This window comes from Micrasema longulum, unplaced genomic scaffold, assembly GCF_059751315.1.
Source record: "Micrasema longulum isolate JH-2025_06_02 unplaced genomic scaffold, ASM5975131v1 h1tg000725l, whole genome shotgun sequence".
In the NCBI taxonomy this organism is placed as follows: Eukaryota; Metazoa; Arthropoda; class Insecta; order Trichoptera; family Brachycentridae; genus Micrasema; species Micrasema longulum.
This window is the reverse complement of record NW_028277921.1, coordinates 450,811-477,432: the sequence shown is the minus strand read 5'-3', so window position 1 is coordinate 477,432 and position 26,622 is coordinate 450,811. Positions and strand designations below refer to the sequence as shown.

Below are 26,622 nucleotides of genomic sequence, written 5' to 3'. Positions count from 1 at the left end.
AAGGAATATTGTGGACCGTGTAGAAATTGTACTCACTTTAAAATTATTCGGTTTGTTTTTTAATGAAGCACTTCACTTTTATTATTACACATTTACCGGTATCATGAAGATGTAAAGGAGATGCTTATTTCAGGCTGTTTATATAACACTAGTTTAACTTGAACGTAGTTATGCAGAAAGCAGCCAGTCCACAATTTAGAAAAAATAGATATTGATGTTATCGGGTGCAGTAAGGTCAATTCTATGTTCTGCTAAAAACAGCCAGACCGCTTTCATACAAAAAAACTGTATTAATCACTTTCTGAAAATGGTGTCGATCACCAAAACGGCGTTTCTCAATTTACAGAAAACACTCACAGCACTACAAAAATATACCGGAACTTTACAAATCGCTAAAACTGGTCAAATAAATAATAAGATTCTTGTTCGTACTGTAAAAAAAACTAGTGTATTTATTGTTCATCATTTCTTAAAGTCAAAAACATTTCAACTGTTGTGTAGATTTGATAATTCACTCTTTTCACTAAGGTGCTATTATCTCAGTTTCATTTCTCTATGGCTGGCTGCTTTCAACTGTGTTCACTTTGTCAGAAGTGTGCAGATGCAGGTATATGTTAAGGACTTATCAGAGAGACACTATACACAATGTCACTTGTTTACCGGACGCCCGGACGGTACAACAACAACTATATAAATAAGAAAGGATGTAGGTAGAATCGGAATATTTACAGCTTTTTATGAGTTACAAGTTACAAGTAGTAGTAAAAAATTCAATTCCGTGCTTAACACAATGTATGTAAATTTATATTAGCTACAAGTATTTAAAGTTATCTATAATTACAACCGATAAAATATTAAACAAATTTATCTTTATCTATTATCCAGATTCGAAATCTAATATTCCCTAACTCTAGATTATATCCACAATGTAAGTCAACTAATGCATTATCCAGTTGGTTATTAGTAATTACCTTACCTACGGTGACTTGAGCTCCAGTCGGCGGTCTTCTTCCCGACGATTACCGTCATTAAACTATAGTATCGATTAATGACGAAGGGAAGTTGATTGTAGGATATATGATGCAAGTTTATATGCATAATAACAGGAAGGACGCACAAACAGGATTAGAAACCCGAGTGCTAAGATAGATAGTAATTAAATAGTCAGCGGTCGATAAACTGCCTGACAGGAAAGTACTATGGATGAGTCTTGATCCCTTTGAAATCTATTTATTTATAAAGGACTAAGTAAAATTCACCCTTTTAAAAATATCAATGAATGTTTACACTTTTCATAACAGTTTACGGAACTTTTTTTACGATTATTGATTTGTTCAGCTTTTCAAAAAATAATTCAATCACAAACATTCCCTTATCCACACTAAATAGTGTACAGGGCCTCTTAGAGTAATCATACGCCACTAGCTAGTAGAGTCGCCCATATAGATACAAACCATTCTATGATTGTCAACCACGAAATTAGCTATCGTGAAACAACACCCAGTAGGTAATCAGGTCAAGCATTGAAAGTGCAAACCGAAACTGTCCGTTACACGTTTGTTGTAAAACTAAAAACCAAACGCTTTTGTTCTATGTAATAGAGCTAAAGGGATTCTCTAGTGAATTATTACTCTGAAGCTTTGTTACTTCAATCGCAACGTATTAGTGATTAGAGTTACAATTATTTTTTTGGTTTTTCAGCGTGGGTCACACGATTATTAAATTGTTATAAATAAAAAATCTTCTTCTTTAAACAGCAACAAAAAGTGGCTAATTATGTTAGTACATTGTTTTTAAGCTGCAATAAAGAACATATAAAAATAAAAAGCCGATTCAGATGATAGAACTTTAAAAAATAAAAGGCTTATTTGAGTACCATTAAACATTTTATTGTATATATGATTGAATCAGTGTTAATTATTTATATACTTACATAATACCTCTTTATTGTGCTATAAAAAATATTTTTTAATGATAATTAATTATATTTGCTTATTAGGTACGGATAAGGATTTAAAGAAGAAAAAACTACTGTTAGTTGAAGATGAGAATTATAAAAAGAAAAAACTTCACGGTACAAAAACAAAAAAGTATCATTACGAAATAATATATTTCAAAACTCTACAAAAATAAACTCATTTGCGCGTTTCACTCCTGGTTACATTCAATATTTTACATATTTGTTCTGCAGATTGTGTAAAACAAATTAAAGGCGCAAAGAATTAGGTTCGCATTTTTTTTTCTTTCTTGTAAATGTTTACTAAACTTACTTTTGAAAAAGCTCAAACCTTAAATGGAAAACATGTGCAACATACGTGAAAGGGAGGACAAATATTTATTTCATGCTTCTTTCTACAAATATCTACGATCTCTTTAAATCTTATTATGATATAATTTACAAAATGAGTATGCTCCCGAGAAATCACGTTTTAAATACTAGAATGAATCCAGTTTCAAAAGATGCTAAAAAAATATTATCCTGCATCACCACCCGCGTCGTAGCTGGTCATAAGCCCTGGTAAGATTAGAGTTTTGGGCCCCCCAAGACTTATTTTCTAGGAAGAGAAACAACATAATAACTTTGCAAAGTCTGCAAAGTCCTTCTCTGATGGTTGCACCTCTGACAGCCGCCTGCCTAACCAACCCCTAGCTACAACGCCGTAGACACCTAAAAAAATAATGATGACTATATTTTTTATTGGTAAGCAATGCCGGCGTTAAAATGATTATTCATTACTACAAAATATTGGAAAAGCAATTATTAACGTATCCTAATTTTAAATATTTTTAACTGTACATTTTTCTGAAAAGCTAAATAAAATATTAAAGTTACAAAATGATTATTTGCATTATTTCGAATGAACTAGGTATTTTCTGCTAACACACACTATCGAGTGGATTTTGTTTTGTCAACTCACCAACAGATGTCACTAATAATACAAAAATCGTTTTTAAATCGAGTAGTTTAAAACATTTTTTTTGAGTACAAATGTTTCAAACAAGTTAGAAATTCTAAATGCCAAATTTCGAAATCGGACTGATGAGGTTCTAATAAACCCTTCAGCAAAAGATGTGTCGTGTTACATTAAGCAAAAGACAAAATATTTGGAAATGCAAATATTTTTAAAACAAAAATTTGAAATATTAAAGGTATATATATATTATATAACCTGTTTAATAAACTTTATGCCTGTTCTAGCAAAATACGACATGACTGTTTTTTTTTAAAGAGAAATATTGTGTGTACAGCAACGGTCAGTAGCAATAACTTCCGGGGGTGCAAAATAATACTTACCTGACATTGTCATTAGAGTTTGTCTTTTTGTTGAATTAGTTACGTTATTTAAATATGTATAAATGTAATTATATCTACATTTTTATGGAAAAATGTAAAATAAAATAATGTTTGTAATAAGATTAACACAACCACATAACCAAGCCGCTTTTGTATATATTTCTACCTAAAATTTTCTGATACCCACATATTTTTTAACTTAAGAAATTAAGCAACACATAAGGCCTGCTGCCTTCATTTCTACTCATTTTTGCAAAATCATTACAATTTTGTTTAATATATTCAATAGTAATTCGGTATTGATATTTTCATTTTACATAAAAAAACACTGAGATGAAGTAATGCAATAACTGATCTAAATAAGTTCAGCTAAGCCCTCGATCCATGAAAACAACTACAAGGCAATAATGACAATTAAACATCACTCCAAGATGTGGAGAATCCACATATTCCTTACTCTTCTAAGCATATAATAAGTATAAGTATATAATATTAACTTATATAATATTAAGTTGTCGGCCTCGTGGTGTAATAATCAGTGCATTTGCCTACCATGCAAGAGATCTCGGGTTCTTACACTAGAATATTTCATAGTCTCAGGACTGGCACCTGAAGCGTAAGTCTGATCATTTAACCTTCATGTAACAAAAATGTTCAAGATACGCTGTGATTGGTGTACCAATGCAGTGCCCTATGCACCATTATGTTCGGAAAGGGGATGGTGATGATGATGATATAATATTATATGTCAAGACAAGATGAGTGATGTCTTGTAATTTGCGTAGAAATATGTCACATATAAAGAATGCAATAAACATTCGGAACAATTCCTTTAAGGTTCGGGTCAAGTCGTCAAGAGGTGCATTGCTCCAGATAAACTTAATATCCCAGATAATCTTAACATCCCATATGAGGATTACTGATATGTTTTGTTTCACCGTTTAGGCTAGTTTATACTTCTCTCTCTGCTTTCCATAGAAAATGAAATTTCTAGGAGGGCAAGTTTTTTACTGCGCTTTTTCCATGTTATGTTAGTGCAATCGGTTTGGTAGGAATGTTGCAGGCGGCACAGGGGGTACTTGATATTACTGTACCTAATAATAATAAGATAATAAGGTGATAAACAATCGAACGCAGATTTTTTGATGAATTATTTCTGAAATTATTGGGAGTACATATTACTTCTTGCTCCCTGGCAGAAACCGCCCCTGTATGTATATGTAAATGACTCATGTAACATCATTGTCAGACAAGAGTTAGTAATTACTATGGCGAACGATCATTACCAGTTGCTATTCCCAGAATCTTCAATAATTTCATAATTATTATTCTGTACCTAGGGAAAAAATAAGCATTACTAACACAGCTGCATTTAAAAAGGCATATTTAATCATCTAGGAATTATATGAAGCTTTTGAAAATTCACTTCACATTTTATTGTTTATATATTATTGTGGAATGTATTACATGTACATATATTTTTTTTATTTATAATTTTTTAAAACCTATTAGGTTTGTAAAAGAAATATTATAATATCTAGTCATATTATGTCTGGTTAGTGTAATCATAGTGTGTTTTTTGGGTTGATTGTAAATTTGTCTCTAATGTAATATTTCAAATAGTAAGGTAAGTTATTGTAGTGTTTAAGTCCATTGCAAAGTATTTTTACAAATCCAGGCGCGGACTGTTTGACTATGAGATGTACTCTTAAAGATATTTCCTGTTACTAGACTGATTAAAACGAGGATGCAGACTGGGGAGGTCCACGCTGACGGTTCCACTTGCTACCAGACAGAGGGGTTATCTCTGAGTGTTTTCCCCAATTACCAAACTTTTTAAATGAGGATGCAGACTGCTCGACGGGCAAATGAGGTGTGCAATTTGAGCTCATGTTGTTGTATTTATTTTGCACTATTTTTAGGGATAATAATTACAGTTAATCAATTACCATGATTATTATTACTATAGAAACCCACTTAAATTAGAGGAATTTTTACTCAGGCATTATTTTGTCAAATTTTATTATAAATCAACGTCATTAGGGGCATTAGGTGGCCCTGAACTGAAATTAATCAATGATATTTTGAATGTTTTAATTGGTAATATTTGTTTACAGCCTATGACATCCTGGCTTGATAAGCAAATTATTCACATATTTGTAATTAACATATCTATGGAAATTGTTAGAGGCACATTAACATTTCTGACAAACAGACTTTTAATAATTTTCCTAAAAATGTTTGTAAATATCACCACAACAAATAAACCAATGCTGACTAGTCTCAGACCACAACCTTTTCTTCCAAAATATCAACAAATAAATCATTCTCAAAACATGAAAATTTGCTAAGCCTTTGTTCATTTACTATGCTTAGCAGTAATGTAAGGATCTTGACTGCACTTTTCTCCTAGAAGAATGACCAAAATGCTAGGAGATGCAATTTACTTCCGTGATCATCATGAAACCACCTTTGATACAACCCAGATCGTTATTAGCCACAGAGCTTTGAAAAGATATATACATAAAGTAGGGATGATGAGTTATGTCCATGCGATATGCGGTAAACACTCTTGAACATCTTCTATTTCAATAACCGATTTGAAGCTTGCAACATCATAATCTTGAAACAGTACAAAAAAACATAAAGATAACACAAATTAAATTATTTTAATCGAAACCTTGTATTTATGTGTATAAAAAAATAAATTTATTTAAGTATTGTAAAGTGGTGCATACTGAAATTGCAACGCAAATAAATCACTTTTTGAACCGCATTTCACGAATAAATACCAGATTGTACCATTGTACACACAAGCACCTTTATTTACCTACATTATCTCTGCATTTATTATTACAGCTGACATTGACAGTTGAAAACCATAGAAACTCGTTGGAGTGGACGCATGCGTTCATTCATTAAATTTGATTGAATTGGTAGTCCGGATGGTTACCAAAATAATCTCTTCAAATAAAAATTTCTAGTGAGAAAATAAAAAACGTGCAATAAATATACAAAGATACTTAACGTTCTCATGAAAATAATTATTATTTCACACTTTTTATCATTGGCTTTCTTTAAAAGTAAGACATGAGTTTATAGTTATTTTGTACGTTGCTAAAAATAATTGTTCATAATAAATAGTTGGTCTTTTTTTTGGAACTCGATAATTTATTTTTTACTGCATGAGTATTGAGAACTCTAATTACGGCGATAAAGACGCGCCATTTTTTATTATTAAAAAAAGAAATATTTGCGTTCTTATGATTTACCCAAATATACAATTTTTAGGGCCATTTCCAACGAGTTGTAAATAACTCACTATTAGAAAAAGGAAATAAAATTGGAGTAGATTGGGATTTGAACCACAGATCATTGGTCCGTGAGCCCGAGACACTAGCCACAGGACCACAACCCGATTTATTATTTATATGATTATTTTAGCGACGATAAAATGTTGCTTTAACTTATAATATTTTGTGTCTATTAAATACGTAATTAAATATATATATATATATATATTTCTTCGAATAATAAATTAAACCTTATTATTCGAAGAAATATATAATGATGATATTTTTTACTTTTATTTTCAAGTACCCAATGAAGAGAAATAATAAAATTATAAAATAAATAAATTATAATATTTTATTCTCCAAACCTACTTGAAAGACTTCCATTCCGTGTGCCATCTAGACCGACAAGACAAAATCTTCTGTTTTACACTGAAAACTATTTTAAACCATCTACAATACCTAGAATATTGGGCTAATATAACAATATATTTACCAAGGCTGATATTTTTCGTGAGAATGTATGTAAATTTAGGTAAAAAATTATAGAAATTTTGAGAGAAGCAGACATTTAAATTTAATATTATTATTATATCCAAATTTTTTTATTTAGTTTCTTTTACATTTATTATATTGAAAATAATTAAAATAATTGTACTATGTGTAAACAATTTTTTGTTGTGTGCATGAGTTTCTTACACTAATATACAAAGACATTGGCAATATATGTGTACATACTGTTTGTTTACCTAATAAAATAAATAAATAAATAAGAGAATAATAATAATTTTCAGAGATAAAAATCTTTAATAATATTTTTTGTGTAGATCTAAATAAACAAAACACAGCTACCTGCCCGTATTAATGAATTAAGTATACAATTTCACAATATTGAACATCATTTTTCTTTTTTTGAATGAACTACATTTAAACTAATAATTTGACTTTTATCTGCCCAAGTCTAGTTTATATTTTTTGATAAAATATTGCTCTCAATAAAAATTGCAAAAGGGTGATAATCATGAAATGTATTATTCGTAAGAAACTATTTATTTTGGTCTTTTTTTTTCTAATTCTGTAAATAACTAAATTCATGAGGACACATAAAACAATAAAACTTTTCTGATTACTTTCCTCATTTTTAACATTCAATTCCAAAGCAATTTACATCTATAGGGGTTGAGAATGACTTTAATTTTGGATTAAGTATTTTGGCTGTGATTCCGGTATGGTATAAAAATTAAGTAACCCCGAGCACCAAGTTTTCGACTTCGACTATCTGATAATTTTATTTTTTCTCGGTAGACCGAAAAAATATGGAAATTTTGTCGTTCATACGTGAATCGTGGAACTCGATATTCTAGTAACTCTCGTTATTTTTTAATAACCCCATACCATAATTCTTGTCTGATTCCCCCTTTTGATGTCATAAATTATAACATTACATTACTTTGACGCTAGTGTTCTTCTGTTCGGCTACTTTGAGAGTCGTTCGGCAATTTGAAAGTGAGCTTGATCAATTTCCTAGCATACGAGCGCATATAAATCTAGCCTCTCGTAGACTTTGACATCTTGCATAATCGACAAAATAGCATTTTGCTCTATGACTTTAATAGCAAGCCGCACAGCAGTGGGATCGAGCGGATTCCGTGTTTCCTTTGCAAATGTTTTGAGATTAAGTAAGACAGTGTTTATCGTAACAGAATGTTAGTTTTAAAATGACAAGTGATTATTCCGTGTTAACATAAATTTCTTTTAAAGCATGTTGTTTTCTGAGATCATTCACAATTATAATTTAAGTGCTGCATTTTATTAAATTGACAAGTTTGATATTTTGTTAAGGTAAGCAATTAAATGTTATTTCCTCTCTCGTTTACAAATGTTTAGAATTAATTTGTGACGCATTGTTTAATCGTTTTCTGAGTTCTAGTTATACCACCACTTGAAACCCTAACAAATTGATAACGCTCATATTGATTTTTGTCTCAGCATAATCCTAATATATAGACGTAATTTCGCATAACTGATTTCAAAGTAAATAAGTAACATGTATTTTTTAAATAACTAATCGTATCAATCTAAAATATTGCGTAGTTTTTTCTTCATATGCATTGAACAAAAATATTTTGGAAAGCGATATACACACGTAAAAATATATATTTTAGTGACTATGTATAAAACTCGCATCGAAATGAAAATGCTTGTTAATTTTTTGTTTACTAACATGATCTAGTGCCCCGCAAAAAATATTTAAGAAAGGCACAGTCATGTTATAGATAAGTAAAATGTATTTTTTGTGAATGTGGGCCCGAAGACTAAAATAATAATAAATACTAACAATATTGTGCTATTTATTAGTTTGCAATACTATTGTACTATGTATTGACAGATATTAAAAAACGTGTATTAATTAAGATTTCATAATTTATTTCAGCTATCCACTTAGGTCAATAATGATATATTATTTTAAACAACATGACAGTATACTTATTACAGATTTGAGTAATTAATTACATCAATGGCACTGTCAATCAGTTGCGGAACCATGTTTTTGTAATTAGGTATAATCATTTTAGTAATTTATTTACCTTTTTATAATGTACATACAACATTATTCGTTTTAGGTTATATGAATTTTTCTGAAAATTCACTTACTGATTAAATTAGTATTATAACAACCGGGTTGGTAGTTTAAAAATATTTTTTTCCCCCATTACTATGGAAGCCTAAAAAATATCGTTTGTTACCTTATAAGTATCACGTGCAAATAAAAGTAAAAACAATAAGGGAATGTGTATTGTTGTCTGGTTAATAAAGAGTTTTTCAAATAGGTACTCATTGTTATTTACAATATTCAATTTATTTGTATTTGATGGATTAATAAATCTAAAAAAATCGACCTATTATATATATAAATAAAAAATAAAAAAAACATTTTAGATACATCTATTCAGTATTAAAATGTAGAGCGCATTTATTTATTATTAGTAAAAAATGACACATGTATCAACATATTTGGGTGAATCATTAGATTATAAGTATTTATTTTTTACATATATTTTTACATAATATTTGAAATTAATTTCTAATAAATATTTCAAATAAAGTGCGTCTGATTTGTTAACATCAATATGTTTATTTTTGTTTTAAATTGTTAATGAGATAAAATAAGCAATGAGGCAACATAGATATTTAATAAAAAAAATACGCTCATGATATTTAAAATATTGGAAGTTATTAAAAACAACACATTTTCAGATAAAAGGGGTTTTAAAATTGATGTATACATATTTTCTATATTTTAAATTTAGAGTGTTATCGGATCCAGCTGATTTGTTAACATTACAATTTATGTCTATAAATTTATATGTAAATAGCTATAACCTGGGTATTTTAAGTCAAGTTTATACTAACAAGTGTTTTTTTTTGCAGTGAAGATCAACACAATCAGTCATAATGCCTGATGACGATATTAGTGTTCGCGTTGCTCTAAGGTAAATACATTTTATTTTTTATAACATATTTGTTTTTCATTTACGGATAAAACTATTTATAAATTTAAATAGATTATTTATAAATTTATTGCGTATACATATTTAATACCAGGAAATCTATATAAAACTAGTGCATTCAAAAATTAATGTGGGTTGTCTCTGGTTAGGATAGTCTCAATCAAACATGGCTCAGCCCTTTCTAAGGTGGAAATTAGATAGTAAATGATGTATTTGGTGACGTTTTCAAACTAGCTAGAAATTTCCAGTATTCAGTCAGGAGTCAGCCCCATTTTTTGTTACATCCTTTAATCAACACAAAGAAATGGGCAAAAAAATAAGAAGAAAAATAAAAAAATTCAAACAGATGGTTAAGAAATGTGTGTTAAATAACTTATAAATTAAATGTGATTGTTGTTATTATTAGAGCACGCAAAAGAATGTTTATTTGTGCCCTTTTGGAAGATTTAAAAAAATAATAAAAAAATACAAATGCGTTAATCAATATCTAGATCATCGTACGTAGTTGCAGTTTTAAAAATGCATAAAATGAAATTCGTTTCATAATGATGCCACGAAGTAATACGGAAGTTTTTTGCCCACAAAATAGTCTAAGCATAGAATTATGTGTAATATAATATAATTCTATCAGTCTGCGTTTGTTTATCTTAACTCACTCTTCAATAATAAGTTATCAGTGTCTTGAAGATATTAATTGATTTCCTTTTAGGGTCTAAGATGTTGAGCATTTTCGGGCCCGAGATCGTAAAATATTTTTCTTTAAAAACGATTCGGTTTTGTGGTACTCACATTTGAGCTACATATTTACAATAAAGCCGGTACCGTTTTAAACAACACTATTCTTACTATGTTATTTATTTGTTTTTATTTTTGTTATGTTTTACTGTAATCTTATGTGCTTCTTTTGATTTCTGTTTGTAACAAAATATTTCTCCACAGTAATAAATCGTCGAGTAATAACTACAACTAGGTTACTTCAAAATTAGAATTGTTATATCCCTCTCCACGAATACTGCAAATAGACAAGAAGTCCATTCAAATAGTTATAATATTATTTAAATGCACAACGTCTTGTCTATTTGAAGCATTCATGGATGGTTAACTCCAATGTGCTGATTTTAAAGTTACCTAGTTGTAGTAATTACCCCACGAAATAATATTGATAGTTATCAAATATAATGATTTCACAACCATCACACAAGAAGCAGAGACGATTGTTGTCTTCCTAAGGTGAGATGTGATACTGACTGGCACTCGAAACAACTTGTTTCGTAAACGCTTAAAAGTTTTCAATGAGTTGCCTAAAAAGTCATAAGGAAGCCAGAAGAAACGTCTCCACTTTAAAATAGATCTCTTCAAATTTAATTATTAGTTGAAATATACTGAAAATGTTATTTTTAAACGTGTTTACGTTAACTATTGTACTCAAAATTCATAAAATAAAACATATTGTACATAAACTATGCATATTACGTAACTGGCATTTGTTTTTTTTCGTATTATGCATAATTTATAAAAATATTTTAATCGTTTTTACGCCTTTGAATAGAGTTTATGTAAAATAATTTTCATTTCATTGCTAACTTGCTTCCTCATTATAAACACATTTCACTCAATCTTACCTCACAAGGCGTGAATTAATTTTTATTATTGTGTAACTTTTGGCTGAAGTAATATTACGCCATTCACAAATTACTAAATGGCAATTTCTTATATCTAGCAGAGTAAAAAAGTCGATACATTTCTTTTTAATGGTGTTTCAAAATTAAATGAAATATCAAGGTTGAGGTCACAACGCCTTGATTCTTGATTTTTTTTTTTTGACGATCCATATTTTTTTTCTTTGGAAAGTTACACATGTTTACGGACACGCAAATAAATTTAGCTCACGCGTTTTCATACGGTAGACGAATAATAACGAAATAAGTATTTTTTACCCACGCACTCTTTTTCCTTAAATGTAATTCCTTTCGATCAATATTTTAGCCTTCTTTCTCATTTTGAAGATTAAGGGTTAACCATTTTCGTAAATGTAATTTGAGACTGAGCTTTGCGATTTTCTTTATATTTTATATGGATTAAAATCTTGTTTTTCTATAATACATAGCTTTAATTTTTTTAAATCAGCTTTCAATTCTTCCATCCGTTGAATTTAATGAAGAAGCTTAAGAGGATGCGCGGTCTAATTTTTCTTCATAAAAACGTATTCTCGTATTTTCTACTGGATGCTGGCACTAGAGCGATGATTTATTTTCACATTATAGATATCAATCATTGGCGTGTTCCTATCGTCGGTTTTTTTGTTGTTGAAAAATTGTATTTTATAGGATCTAGGATTCTCCAAAAACCTTTTACTGCAAAAGAAATTCATTAAAGTTATCAAATCGGTTTTACAATGAGGAAGTTCAGTGCTATGGGAAATTGGATTTAAAAAATGTTTTCTTGCACGCGGTAAAAATTAGAGCTTTTAATTGTACTGAAAAGTTTCTCGAAAGAAGAAATTAATAAAAATGGACTACTTTGAAACATCACAGGTTCGGATGAACAACAACCATGTTTTTCAACGTTTAGCTTATTTTGACAGATACGGGGTTCTCCTTTTAAACGTCAGAAAAGCTCACAGACTTGAACTCGTGACGACACAGGCGGTATAATTACAAAAAATTAAAACAAAGAATTATAGCGATGATAATACCATACATCATTTTTTTTTTTTTGGCTTGGATTGATAGTCTATTGACATTGACTCATATATGTCTTCGAAATATTATAATAATCATTTTGTTTTGAAAAAATGTGATCCGTGTAATTTGTCAGAGGTGATTAGCGATTTAATTTAAACAATGTACATTAAGGGCCGTTTACATGTGGAAATACAATAGATATGACAATATAGTCATGTCCCAGCTCATAAACAACCTCGACCGCACAGAACAGAACGCTGGGACAATACGAAAATTCGGCAGCAGTTCACGCGTCAGCGCTGTGAAAATGAATACACGACGGCGTTTATTACGAGCGAATTCAACAACAATATTATTAATTTAATACCAAGATGTATTGGAATTGTCAAAAAACGCACTTAATAATAAATAGGATTGTTTTCTGTCGCCATTTTCGCCTGAATTTTTTTTTTGACTGACACGTTGGCCACGCACGATGGTGGGGGTAGTCATTGTTCCGCGGATATAGCATGCCCGTCTATCTCGGTGGCGATGTATCGGGACGATGTTTTGTCCTACAAATTGCTGTTTACACGTGGGCAATGGTCGAGTCCTGGGAAAAAACAATATTTTACTGTCTACGTGTAAACGGGCTTTTAAGTTTCCATATGTACCGAAAGAAGTAAAGTTTATAGAATGTCGCAACTTCAAATTTGATTGTTTTGGCGTAAAACTTGTGTAACCTTAATTTTCTAGAGTATTTCCCCAGTACAATAGAAGTGTTTTATATTTTGTCTCAACGGAAAATTCCTGGCTAGTTAGGACCGGGAACTAAAAGTGTGCAAATATCTCTAAAAAAGGAATATAGGTACAAATAAATCAATTTTATATATACACATTTTTAAAGAGAAATATTTGCGTTCTTATGATTTACCCAAATATTTCATTTTGTGGGCCATTTTCAATGAGTTTTGACTCAGTATTATAAAATGAGAATCAAGTTGGCGTAGAGAGGGACTCGAATCACGGACCTTTGACACGGTGAGTCCAAGACACTAGCCACAGGACCACAACCTGTTTCAATATAATTTTACTATCTGTACAATTTCATACGTCTATAAACTGTCAAACCTATTTTATTTCCAACCGTCAAAAGACCTTCACCTACAGAAGTCAAGATAAGTTTTCTATCGTGTTAGATAATGTATTCCGTCGCTGTCAGAAGGGCTCAAGTGGTGTCGGATTTCAGGTATGTCGGATTGTGTGGTCTGCTGAAGTGTTTCGGCTCCCACATCAAGTGTTGAAGGACTACCACCCACCTGATGGAACCTACGAGAAACGACGGAATAATAATGTGCACACAATGAAAAACCTATTTAGATCTTGCGTAGAATGTTAACGTGACTAATATTTACATAGAAATCTCTATTAGGCATTTACTGATCTTTCAGAATTTTACGAGTAGCGTTCGTGTTTTTGTTTGTCAACTCTTTTAATACAATACAGTAAAACCTCTGATGTCAGTCAGTTAATGTAAAGAGAATGAAAGCTTTTATAATAAAAACTATTTTCCTGCATTCTTCACCCACGTATTATTTGATAATTATTAAACGTTTTCGTCATGGATTGCTTTCCACTTATTTAATATTGCAGTTGGTACCTTATCTATCTAATCCATTTTGATTTTTCTGATATAAAACTTCAGATATGAACATTTATATTTTTAGTGAATCATCTATTAGATTGTATCATGTATAATCGCCGTATACAAAACGAATGATTCCGCAAATTCGATCCTGTTTTTTTTTACAGTAAAGATAAAATTGAATGTTTTCCTTTCACACTCTTTCACTTAAGACTGCTCTATTTTTTCCGTTGAGAATTAAGAAAAGAAGACAGTTTGTTTTGTTTTTAAAAAATCAATAGGACCAATATTTATAATTGTTTTCCGATGCCAAGGAAATGTAATATCGGAAATCAGCTAGGCAAAGGAATCTGTGCTTTACTTTCAAATATTAATTTCGCATTCAGATGTTTATCTGTATAATCATATTAAATAATAAAAATGTTGTCTTACGCTTCGAAAAAAACGTTACATTAAAAAAAAACAGTGAAACATGATACTAGTCGATACATCGAATATTAAAAAAATTAATATTTAACAACATTCTTAAAAATAAATAGCGAAAACTGATTTCCTAGAAAACGTGTCTATTAAAAAAATATTTTATTGTCTCATGGCTATGATTTTATTTTTAAACTCTAAACTTCTTCTTAAGGGTTAATGTAGATAAGAGATGTAGTTTTCCTTTATTACAGTGAGCGAAGTATGGAATTGGAAAAATAATGATGAAAGTAGGTTGAATACTGTCGAAATGCGATCCCTCAGGCGAATGTGTGGTAAAACGATGTATGATAGGTGCACAAATGTCGAGATCCGTGAAGTGTGTAAGGCTGAGACATGCATTATTGACAGAATTAAGAAAGGGGTGCTGCGTTGGTTTGGACATGTAGAGCGAATGGACAGCGAAAGAACGGCTAAAAGGATCTACGATGCAAATGTTGATGGATGCAGAAAACGAGGAAGACCGAGAAAGACATGGCACGATCAAGTCCATCAAATACTTGAAGATGGACATGTCAAAAGTAGGAATAATCGGCGTGCGTGCATAAGAAGATGTATGAATGTAGAGGAAGCGAGGTCTGTATGCCAAGATAGAGTGTTATGGCGTTCTATCCTCTCTGCCTACCCCTACGGGGAAACGGCGTGATGGTTTGTTGTTGTTGTTGTTACAGTGACAATGCTTTGTTTGCTTGTCCCATTTGTAAGGTCTCATTTCAAGTCGAACAGGTCTCTCTCAACAATCAACTTGTATTAGAAGGACTGAGAAAGCTATTTTAGATGTGCGGGTGACAGTATTATCCCAGAAAACTGCTTCTTGTCAGAACTCTAAACCGAAAGAGCACAGAAGAGGTAAAAATAGTCATCCAGGCGAAATCTAGCGCCAGAAGACATTTTTGATGGAAACTTCCCGCCGTTTTCTAAGAACCGTTTCATTTCCGCGTCTACCGCCAAAGTGGTTTGGTGTAATCAAATAAATTTAATTTCAATTCACTAACTCGAAAGGATGCGCTGTCTGACTTTTCTTCACACATACGTATTCCCGTATTTCTCTCTGTATTATGGCACTAGAGCGATGATTTTTTACTCACTATAAATTCACCATTAGCACGTCCCTATCGTCGAATGCTAATGACGTCGAACGCAACGGCATGTTTGATATGTGTAAACATTAAACATAAACACATCGAAAATATAAATAAACATTATTTTCTTATTTCATAATTCGATCGCTAATTATACCCGGACAAATATATTCCAATGTTGATTTTATACATACATAAATATTGGGGATACTGCGAAAAATTGCGAATTTCAATGTCGATTTTGTGCTTTAGAAATAAATGTTTTCAACATAATCTTTAATCGTTAATTTTTCTTCTATTCAGACCTTAAATATTAGTTATTTTGATTTTACATTTTTTAATCGTTCGCCGATGAGGATTGAATCCAAGATTATATTTTTCCGCCTTTATCTAGCCCGATTGATTTTTAATCGGCTTGCGAATTTCGATTGGTTTTGGTCTACTGCTTCTAGCCGATTTAACAGTTAACTGAATAAGTTCACAATGGAAAATAATGACTTCACAAAAATTGCTTATATTATCAGAGTGGCTCTTCAAATAGAATTTGTAACAAACAGTAATTGTTATTCTTTTCCTTACCTTTCTCCTTTTCTTTTTACTTCCATAAACAACTTTTTGGATGCGTTTTAACTATTATTATGTATTGTTTATATTTAAAGCTTTGTGGTCAAACATTTTAACTAATGTTAGTAGATATTAGTATATAACCACTTACCGACTTTCTAATGTCTACCGATTTTGAGAGGTGCTCGTCTATCAAGTACAATTAAAATAAAATACTAGTAAAAAAAATACAGTTCTTATAAAGCAATAACGACCTCAAGACAAGATCTGGGCCTCGATTATGATGGGATGTTCAAATTTATCTTAAATTTTATCTACAAAGTAAAATTAAGTTTTCTGTATGAAAAATATCGTATGTTTACAATTAAACTAAAACACGTTTAATTACCAGTTACCGACGAAGATATATTTTTTATACAAATATACACACTTTCGTACATAAATATAGATATTAGTTTATACCGTCTCAGTATATACCGATGAGGATGGCCGTTCATAATCGCGGCCCTGGTCTGTTTTAGTGATTGTTTAAATTTAGAAAGATTTTCAAAGGTCCAGGGCCCAAATCCTGTCTCGAATTTACAATACGATACAATTGGGACATTGAAGTTTGCAAGCCACAGTTTGTGCTGTGCTGATCAAGGAACACTATATATTTTTTTCTTACTATATTATTTATTCATATAAAGACGCATATTACAAAATAAAACGTATCCCTAACTCTACGAGGACAACAGCCCTGTGCTGAGATGGGATACAAGAAAATAGAAAGTGGAAGCAAGCATATTATTGACTCCATATATATGTTCGGCATACTAAATGGTATTATCGATGTTCCATCATTACTGAGACAAGTAAAATTCAATATTCCGACTCGTAGATTGAGAAACAATGAAGTACTGTTCATCGATCAGCATAGAACAAACTATGGCCTATATTCTCCAATGACCCGCCTTTGTCGTATTGTTAACTCAAGACAAGATCTGGACTTTTTTGGTTAAGGTTTACAACGATTTAAACGAGCACTATATAAATAGTCCAGATCTTGTCTCGATGTCCCTTATGTTTGTCAATGCTTCTTTTTTTTTTTTTTTAATGTTTTAAACTATTCTTTTATTGTAATATTTAAACCTTATAAATTGTATACATGGACAATGTCCGTTAATAAATAAATAAATATTAAAAGAATACTTCAGATAAAAAAATTTCAGAAAAATAAATTTTAATAACCATATGAACAACACGCTTAATAGTACCATTTATAAATCTATGCAATGTCTCGCAGCAGTCTCCTGCAATGGTCTCTTCCCGTTAGACAAAACCCACACTTGTAAAATGGCCTTCGTTTTGGATAACTTAATATGTTCATCTAGGATATTGAACACTCTTGGGGCCACAAAAGATAAATTGGATTGTAACTAGTGACAAAGTTAATAATATTCTTAAAATCTATTATGTGTTTTTATTTTTACGTTATGTACTTATTTTTTTTCTCCAATTTAGTCATCTTCAATGGATTTAGTGTTCACATTTAATCTAATTAGCATCCGCCAGTGCTATTATGGCGGTTTTCTGCATAATTTCTGCATTTATCTTGCGGTCACTCAGTTCATCAGTTATGCTATTGAAACCACTTATTTTGCGGACACATGTCAATCATTTAGTCGTGGGTATCTAATAGCTCATACGGAGAAAAACCACTCTATGGTTATCGAACACGAACTTGGCTACATATTACAGCAATACAACAGGCCGTTGGTGCTTGCATTGAGAATTGCGAGCGCAAACCGAAACCGCCCGTTACACGTTTATTGTTAAACTAAACACCAAACTAAAACCAAACCAAAAATTTAGAACGCTTTTGTTATATGCAATAGAGCTTAAGGGCTTCTCTGGAAAATTATTACTTTGAGTATATAATAACCATCATTAATTCATTTAAATACCTGTGATTTTCAACAATCATCTCTTCAACAATCGAATCTGGGTAAAAATAAATACATTTATCGAGTATGCTCGTCATGTGATAAGAAATTTAGCGCCATATATCTTTTTAGCGAAAAAAAAATCTGTTTTAAAAATATATCAAAATTGCGTTAGAGACGTCATAAGAGCAAAATTTTTAGTTACTATTTTCTACCGTTATACTTATTAGTGTTTATTATTAATTATATATATGTACGCAAAAGTATGTGCATTACATACAGATTTGGCGGTTATGTTTCTCTATCATATTTGTTTGTGAAATTTTAGCCTTACAAAATATTTTTGTTTATTTATATTCCAGCTTTAATGTTGGAGCTTAAATAACTGTGGCTTTAAATATATAATTTTTTTCATCTAACTACATCCTTGGATTAAATTGACGTCAAATGCCGCTTAAGCTCTTATGACTCTCAGCTCCTCAGCGTATAAAAATGTTTCCCAAGAAAAATATGACGAGATTTGACGGTGTTGTTTTCCAGCACCCCTGCTTAACAAGAATGGAATATATTATAGTTATATTCATTGAGATATGAGTTTCGCACAAATCGCTTTTGTACCTTCTCTGTTTCAAGTAATCTTACTTCTTTGGTTTCAGTACCCATTCCATTAAATGGACCTCAATTTTCTTACGGTGACCTTTGTCAAATTTAAACATAATATCTTGGGGTTTTTGGCACAAGCTACTTGTTACTACTTGCACTTTTAAAGATTAAAGCTCATCCCAAATCAACAATTCAAATAAAACTGCAAGTTTAATATAAAATATTCTGTTTTGTATTTATAAAATATGAAATATGTTTATTTACTTTTTAAACAAAGATTATTTGATGCCATTAAAGACATCTCATTTTGACAAAAATATTAGTTACCAAATTGTGACAGAAACCCGACAATGCATTCGAAATTCCCCTTCTTAAATTTTACCTATCGTGTTTGTTTATAATTATTTATATATTTTTTATTTATTAATAATATATGTCTTACTGAACAACGAATTAGAGATAAAAAGCTTATAGTAGTTACTCGCGTATTATTTCAGTAACAACGGAAATATCACTCGTTTTAGAATAGCTTTAGTTGCCCTCATTTCAAAATAAACTCATTATTCCTCAAATTTACGTTTAGGATTGTGTATATTTAATTGTGTTGTACTTCATTAAAATATTTTTGTATTTTAAACATTGTTATTTTGATTAATTAAACAATACTATTTTATTTGTGATTGTGCCAAATCCCCGTGGAATTTACCAAATTAAAAAAACTATATACGATAAATAAAAATATGCTTATAAATGTATGGGTTTTGTATAATTTTAATATCGCCTTTTTTGTGAAAATCATCCCAGGGGCGCTATACGATGATTATCCCAACACGTCTAGCAGCCACAGAACGCATAGATGATAAAAATTATGTTTGGTTAAAAAATATTATTCGAATAAACCGAAATTAATATAAGCATTCTTATTACTTCCCTGAATTTCTACAATCTCATTCTGATGTAAAAATCACAATTTACGATTTTGAGAAACACACTTTTAAGGAACTGTTTTAATATATCGCACTCCCAGAAGTACACTGTCGTATTTTCGTTATAGACTTCCGAAGTTGGCTGTTTTGAGTTAAAAATGCAGGTTAACCTAATTTTGTTTTTCTTTAGGAAAACACTCACGTATTTCTATGCTTTTTTTGAGCGAGATATAGCACAAACTTCAATATTCTTTAAAATCAATTAAAAAATATATCGAAAAGAACACTGCAGTAATTATAATGCTGCAGTGTTATTGTCGTATTTTAACAGTCAAATGAGCAAATTCGTAAAAAAATACTGGGCTTTATAATGGCAATATACATTTAAGTTACGAGCATTATTTTTAAAAGTTTGTTTTTGGTCTCCTACAATGAGGCCGATTTAGACATACAACAGTGTTCTTTTGGGGGTGCGATATGTTTCTTTTCTTTGGAATTTTGATGTTGTAATTTCCTATTATTTAACCGGGCAGTCATTTTTTCGGATTTTTTCATTTTTTATTTATTTTATTTTATTATACTTTATTGTGTTATTTAAATACTCACTACGAAACAATATTAATTTATTTATTTATTTCATTTTATTTGGGATTTTTACAGCTATTACATAAACAAAATAATTAGAAAAATCTTAACAATACTAAAGCCAATTAAAAAAATCCACGGTAAATATAATGACACATAATAAATAAGAAAAGAAGTTTAGTAATTGTATTTGTGTGACGTTTGTATTCATGTGTATGTGAATGTGTGTATGCGTGAATGAATGAGGGAGAGGATACATGTGCGTGTGGTAATGAAAGAGGGAGAGGGTGCGTTTGTATGGGTGCGTAAGTATGAAAATAGTATATTTGCTTAAAACTTGTAAATTGTATTAAAAATGGTACAATAAAGAGCTTAGTAAAAAGTTAAAAACCTTTTTGTTAAAATTCAAATGACGAAATGATATAAATTGTTTTTTTTTTTTTTTTTAAGTATGTTAAATTTCAAAACCGTATTCTCATATTAAAACAGTGTTTTGTATTTCACACACAGAAAGTATAATTCATTTCACACGGTGTAAATCATACGAACTCCACAAAAACTGGATTTATTTACTCAAGTTAAAAGCTCCTGCAGCTTATAAAATGTGTATATCAAATCATAAATTGTTGTTCTTTTATGAGATATAATAGTATCGCTTTATCATAAGCTAATATATTCCTTCTGAACGAAAAAAGTTTTTTGAAAAATGTGTACTTTATTTCAGTGGGTAGATAATGCCATTAAAATTTAAGTACCATAATTATAATAATAAGATTAACCATAACATAAACTGACAAATTACAAGTCGCACCTTTAGGACGAAAACGACTTAACTCAAAATATCAACTTTTTGGGAAATCGCAAAGGAAGAATGTAAATTATCACACCTTCGTATTCTTTCGTCGATTGTTTCGTATTTTTCGAAGTAAGCACCAAATTTTTAGTCAAAAATTATACCGAAGGCATTCAGCTATGAATCTATGAAAAAAGGCGTAAGAAAAATAAATTATTATTAGCTAAAACAACACATTTATTTAATGAGTCATTATTAGATTGAAAAAAAAAAACAAACAAATGTACTGAGTTATTGAATAAGATAATGAGATAATTTTAAACTCAAATAAACTAATAAACACATGTTTTTATTTATTCGCGAAATGACATAAACTTAAATAAGTCACTAAGATTATCAGTAAGTCAGAACGAAAAAACCACAAAGCTATATTTGTCGTTTTAATATTAAAAAAAAAGTGAAGTTGCCATTTGTATCGGAATAAAATCGACTTAACCGGCTTTCGGTAACTATATGTTTGTCTGCGTTGCGTCCTTCACACAGCAATATAAACACAACACTAATAGCGTCGCCTCCGTACTGACACTGAACCTAAATTCTCTGAGTTACAAAGAGACCTTTGTAACGGTTTTGTCCCATTCCCAACAGAATGTTGCATTTTTTTTAATGCAGAAAGATGGATAATGTTCATTGAAGTAGTTTTATGATCTTAACTCATTTTAAGGTTTTTTTAGTTTTTGTTCTAGAGGTTCGAAATGGTTTGTCAGATAAAACTCATAGGGCTGATTAACTGAGCCCGAAGGGCAATTCAACTATTATGTTGCAGTCGGCGTTAGCCTAGTTCTAATAAATTTCCATATGGAAAATTCGAGACGACAACCGGATGTATCCCTTGTTATCGTGTCGCATCGGTATGTAATCGACGGCCAAGTACCAGGTACCAAGATTCCGTTATGGAACGTAACAATGGATGATGTAAACAAATAAATTAAAACGAGGCTGCAATATATTCAATGGCTGATCGACAAAGCGTTACTTACCATAATGCGATAACTAAACGTAGGAGGAAGTGTTGTATTCAGATGTTAAGATCATTACAATAAATATTCAAATGAGAAGCTGTGGAGGAAAATATTATACCAAATCACTCTGTTTTTATACCTGCGTTCATTTCATATAACTACGTTTTTCTTCGTTTTATCAGATTAGCAACTGTTTGTTTTACTTTTATTTTCCCATTTATTATTATTTTTTTCTTTTATATTTTCCGTTATAGTATATTATTATGGTATCCACAAACGACTTCCGAAGCTGTCATTCTTTTTCCAACTCCTGCGCATCCTCCGAAGTCAGGTTCGCGTCCCGTAGCTCTGACATGAACCGCCGACGAACAGTCAGCAATTAAATCACTCCGATTGCACCTTTTTTTATTGTGAGTTTGACAATTTGTATGGAATGCTACTTCAAATATTGTAATTCTTTCATCATGTAAATAGCTAGACTTCCAGATTCCCTTCTCTAAAATGTTCTCCTCCCGTGTTGTAATTTGCTTACCGTAATGCTTCCGCTTGATCAGTTGTCACTGGATCTTGCTGCGTCCGTTCCTTTATTCCTTATTTCTCACAAAGTCAAACCACCTAAAAAAAGCGTTGTGATTACATTAAATATCTTTTTTTTAACTCACACTTCCTACGCCATTTTTGTCACCTTCCGGGACTTCGTTGTTTACGAATAATTAACAACGTAAGTGTACTCCGATTTAATTCGCAAGTCGCTGACTGGTCATAATTTGTTTACAGTAAATTAGAATAACTATAATGCTGTTTCTCCTTAGTTCATAAAACAATCGATTAATCATTATTCATTTCCTTAGATTACTTATTGCACATGTGTAATCCAAACTGCTCGGCGCATTTCTATTGATTATTATTTTCCATTAATTGATTTTTCATTCCACAGTTCATTAATTTTATAAGCATTAACACAAGCATTGAGTTTTCATTTAAAGCAATGCGCTAATTTTTATAAATGTGATGTTCATACAGTTGAATTACAAAAAAATATATTTAATACCACAATGAAAATGGATTATAAAAATAGATGGTACAAGTGTTATTGAATAAAAATATGTTCATGGGGAAAAATGACAATATCTGACATAATCCTTCCATATAATTGCCAAACTCACATTAAAAAGGTTCAAGAAAGCAATATGGAAGTTCTTCTTTTTCTTACGGTACCTTGTCAGGTTCCTCCGACGTTGGCGATTATTACAGCGAAAGCACCTCGGTCCTGGGCTACTCTTATATTTCAACTGCTTATTGGATGTACTCGCCATAGTGATTCCTGGGAATGATTTTTTTTTTTACATTTACATTTTTTACATTTATTTTTTTGCACCACAACAGGCCAGGAGGCCTAATTACAGTGGTGAATTACATCACAGAGCACCCAGGCTTGAGAAAAATCACATTTTAATTTTTGTGTTCTCACCGGGAATCGAACCCGGAACCTTCCGTGCGTGAATCAAGCGTCTTGACCACTACACCACGGAGGCCGCCATAATGACCAGAGTGGTTTCCCGTTGCCTTCTCTGGTTTATTTTCTGTCGGGGTTACCTTCCCTTAGCTGGTTGGTTTTTTTTTAAGGCCCCAGAAACTTGTCTTTCATCCTCTCGTTATCTGCTGTTATCACATCGTCATGAGTGTGATCCCATTGCCCAGAGTTCGCGACGTGGACGCTAACGAGTTGGGCCAGTCAGTAGTGTTGCCGGTGGAATGCAACTGGACGTTCGCAGCATTTTATAGAATCACACCCTCCAGCAATATGTGACTCACTTCGACCCACTGACAGCTCGAACCCCGATTAATAAGTTAATTAACTAAATAAGATGGTTTATGAAATTTAAACGTTTAAAATAACTATTTTTTTACGAAAAAAATTGTATGAGCACAATCAATCATAATAATTATTTATGCTCTTACTAGTACTTTTTTAGCTTGTATAAAATATCTGGTTTCATTGTTATCAATCAACACTACTCTTTTTAAATGATAACACTTTTGAAGTGTTTATTTTCTTTATATTAACTATGTTAAATTACTAATTTAAGGCATGTTCCACTACTTGTAAAATGTTTCCCTCGAAATGAAACCTCGATTTTAGCTAGGCACAATCAGCCCTATGTGCAGTCGTTTTTTTCACACAATATCGGTGGGGCATATGCTAGAGAGTGACATAAAAACTATGTACAAATAACTATACATCACATTTCTCTGTCACATGCCGTGTGCACTTGACGGCGTGAGTTTCGATCAAGTGAATTTATATCAGGGTTGAATGAAACAGAAGTGCATATTAGCATCGAGTGACGCATGCAGTTAAATAATTCCCTGTCCGGTACGGCTCGCCTCCGGTGTATATTTATAATAACAACACATTACGCACAATGAGAGATGATTACTCTTTTCTGTTGCCTTAATTCGCGTCTGTCTGGCCTCAGGCAAAAGATCATGAAATTAAATATAAAAAATGCTAAGGACATACGTACGGCAAATTATATTAAATTAATTATCCGAAAATCCTAACGAAACTCGAAATGTTAAGATTGAAGTTTTTCATTTCAACAAATCGATTAAGTAGATTCGATTTGATAATTATGTGCAATGTAATTAAATTTTAATTTATGTATTTTTGGGGCTTCGTTAAAATGCTCTCACTAAAGAAATAATACAACGAATAATTTGGTTTTCTCTGTAAAATGCATTCTGCTCTAAGCGTTTGCATCACGTGACTGCTCTCATGTAACAATACATGTATAACCACTTTATAATAGGTGTCATTTTTTAAGTTATTTTAGTCTGCGTTTTACAATTTCCACGGCGGAACATATTTAGAATGGATGCATTTAGTTGGAATAGGGAATGTATGTACGAATAAATTAAGCATAAATTGACAAATTGTTATAAAACATTGTTTCAACGTATTGTAAAATTTAAGAACACGAACCCTTAAAAAAACTGAAAGCTGACGCTTTTTTATTGATAAATAAACCGATTTTCGCCATTTATTTCTTGTAATAACAGTGCCTTTACTTTGGTTTATATTTTTAACATTACCGGGTTAAGGCAAAATAAATTTCAAAAACTGTTTGAAAGTAATAAATAAAATATTAAGTTTAAAGAATTTCGTCACCCAATATTACAGGATACAATTAGAAACTTTACAACAAAACAAAAATATTTTGGGAATGTGCCCCACATTCAACACGGATTTTCTAGTGAGTCGGTACACGTTCACAGGCATGGGTCGTTCCTGGTTGTGTCGCTATAAGCTGTGTGTCTCTGTACTCAATAAATGTATGTATGCTGTTATTATGAAGTGCCCTATGCAACATTTGGTGCGAAAAGGTAATGATAGTGATGATGATAATTATGATCTTGTTATTAAAAAAAAAAAGACAAAACAGGTGACTAAACGTATTTTTAACATTTACTGATGAACGGTAGGTTGTACTTTTTTTATCTTTTCATTTCATATTAAAAATATTTAAACTATAATTTATTTATTCATTCCAAATTACATTTGCATACATATTCATTAACATATGGCTTTATAGGCTGTGCCCGTGTTAAGCCATAGTAATTAACAACAATAAAATATAAAGTAAATTAATATAATTAATTATTTCACATGATTTAATGTAAACATTAAAAAAAAAACAATCCAAATACAAGAAATAACATTAATTGCATTGATTTATTTATTGACGGTTCCGTGAACCTTTTACATAATTACGATAAAACCAGTGAAAAAAAAAATACAACAAATAATAGCATAATATCAAAAAAGTACAAAAATATCGAAAAAAGTATGTAATAGTAAATATAAATATTATATAAAAGAAGTGTAAATGAAAGAAAATATCAGTTTTTTTAAAAAACAGGAAGAGAAGAAAAAAAAGTGCTTTAAAAGGAAAGTTAAAAAGTTTATATCATGGTGTATATAAATAATTATACTAAACAATAATAAAATTTCGAAAAATAAAAAAATCACAAGAGTAAAGAGTTAAAACAAAAGTAAAGAAATAATCATTCTTTAAAAAAAAATTGACAATAATAATTACTCTGCAAAACCGATTAGCTCGCTGATTGACAGCCATGGGAAGATAGCGGGTTTTGGAAATAGACAACTATTATTTGACGTCTAAGAATATTACTTCTATCATTTTTGCGACCTGACGTTATAAATAATTAT

General features: G+C 30.9%; 1 protein-coding gene across 5 annotated transcripts in view; it reads left to right on the top strand.

The window, feature by feature from the left end:
• The first annotated feature begins 8,199 nt into the window (after positions 1-8,199).
• Positions 8,200-26,622, top strand: part of Klp31E (kinesin-like protein 31E) — a 136,821-nt gene continuing 118,398 nt past the window's right edge. For all 5 annotated transcript variants that reach the window (XR_015822885.1, XM_088229971.1, XM_088229969.1 and 2 more), the window contains exons 1-2: positions 8,200-8,430; positions 10,021-10,082. Coding sequence is in view for 4 of the 5 variants with exons in the window: in XM_088229971.1 (XP_088086097.1) it covers positions 10,045-10,082 (38 nt within the window). In the remaining variant the exon portion in view is untranslated. The remainder of the gene's footprint in view (positions 8,431-10,020; positions 10,083-26,622) is intronic.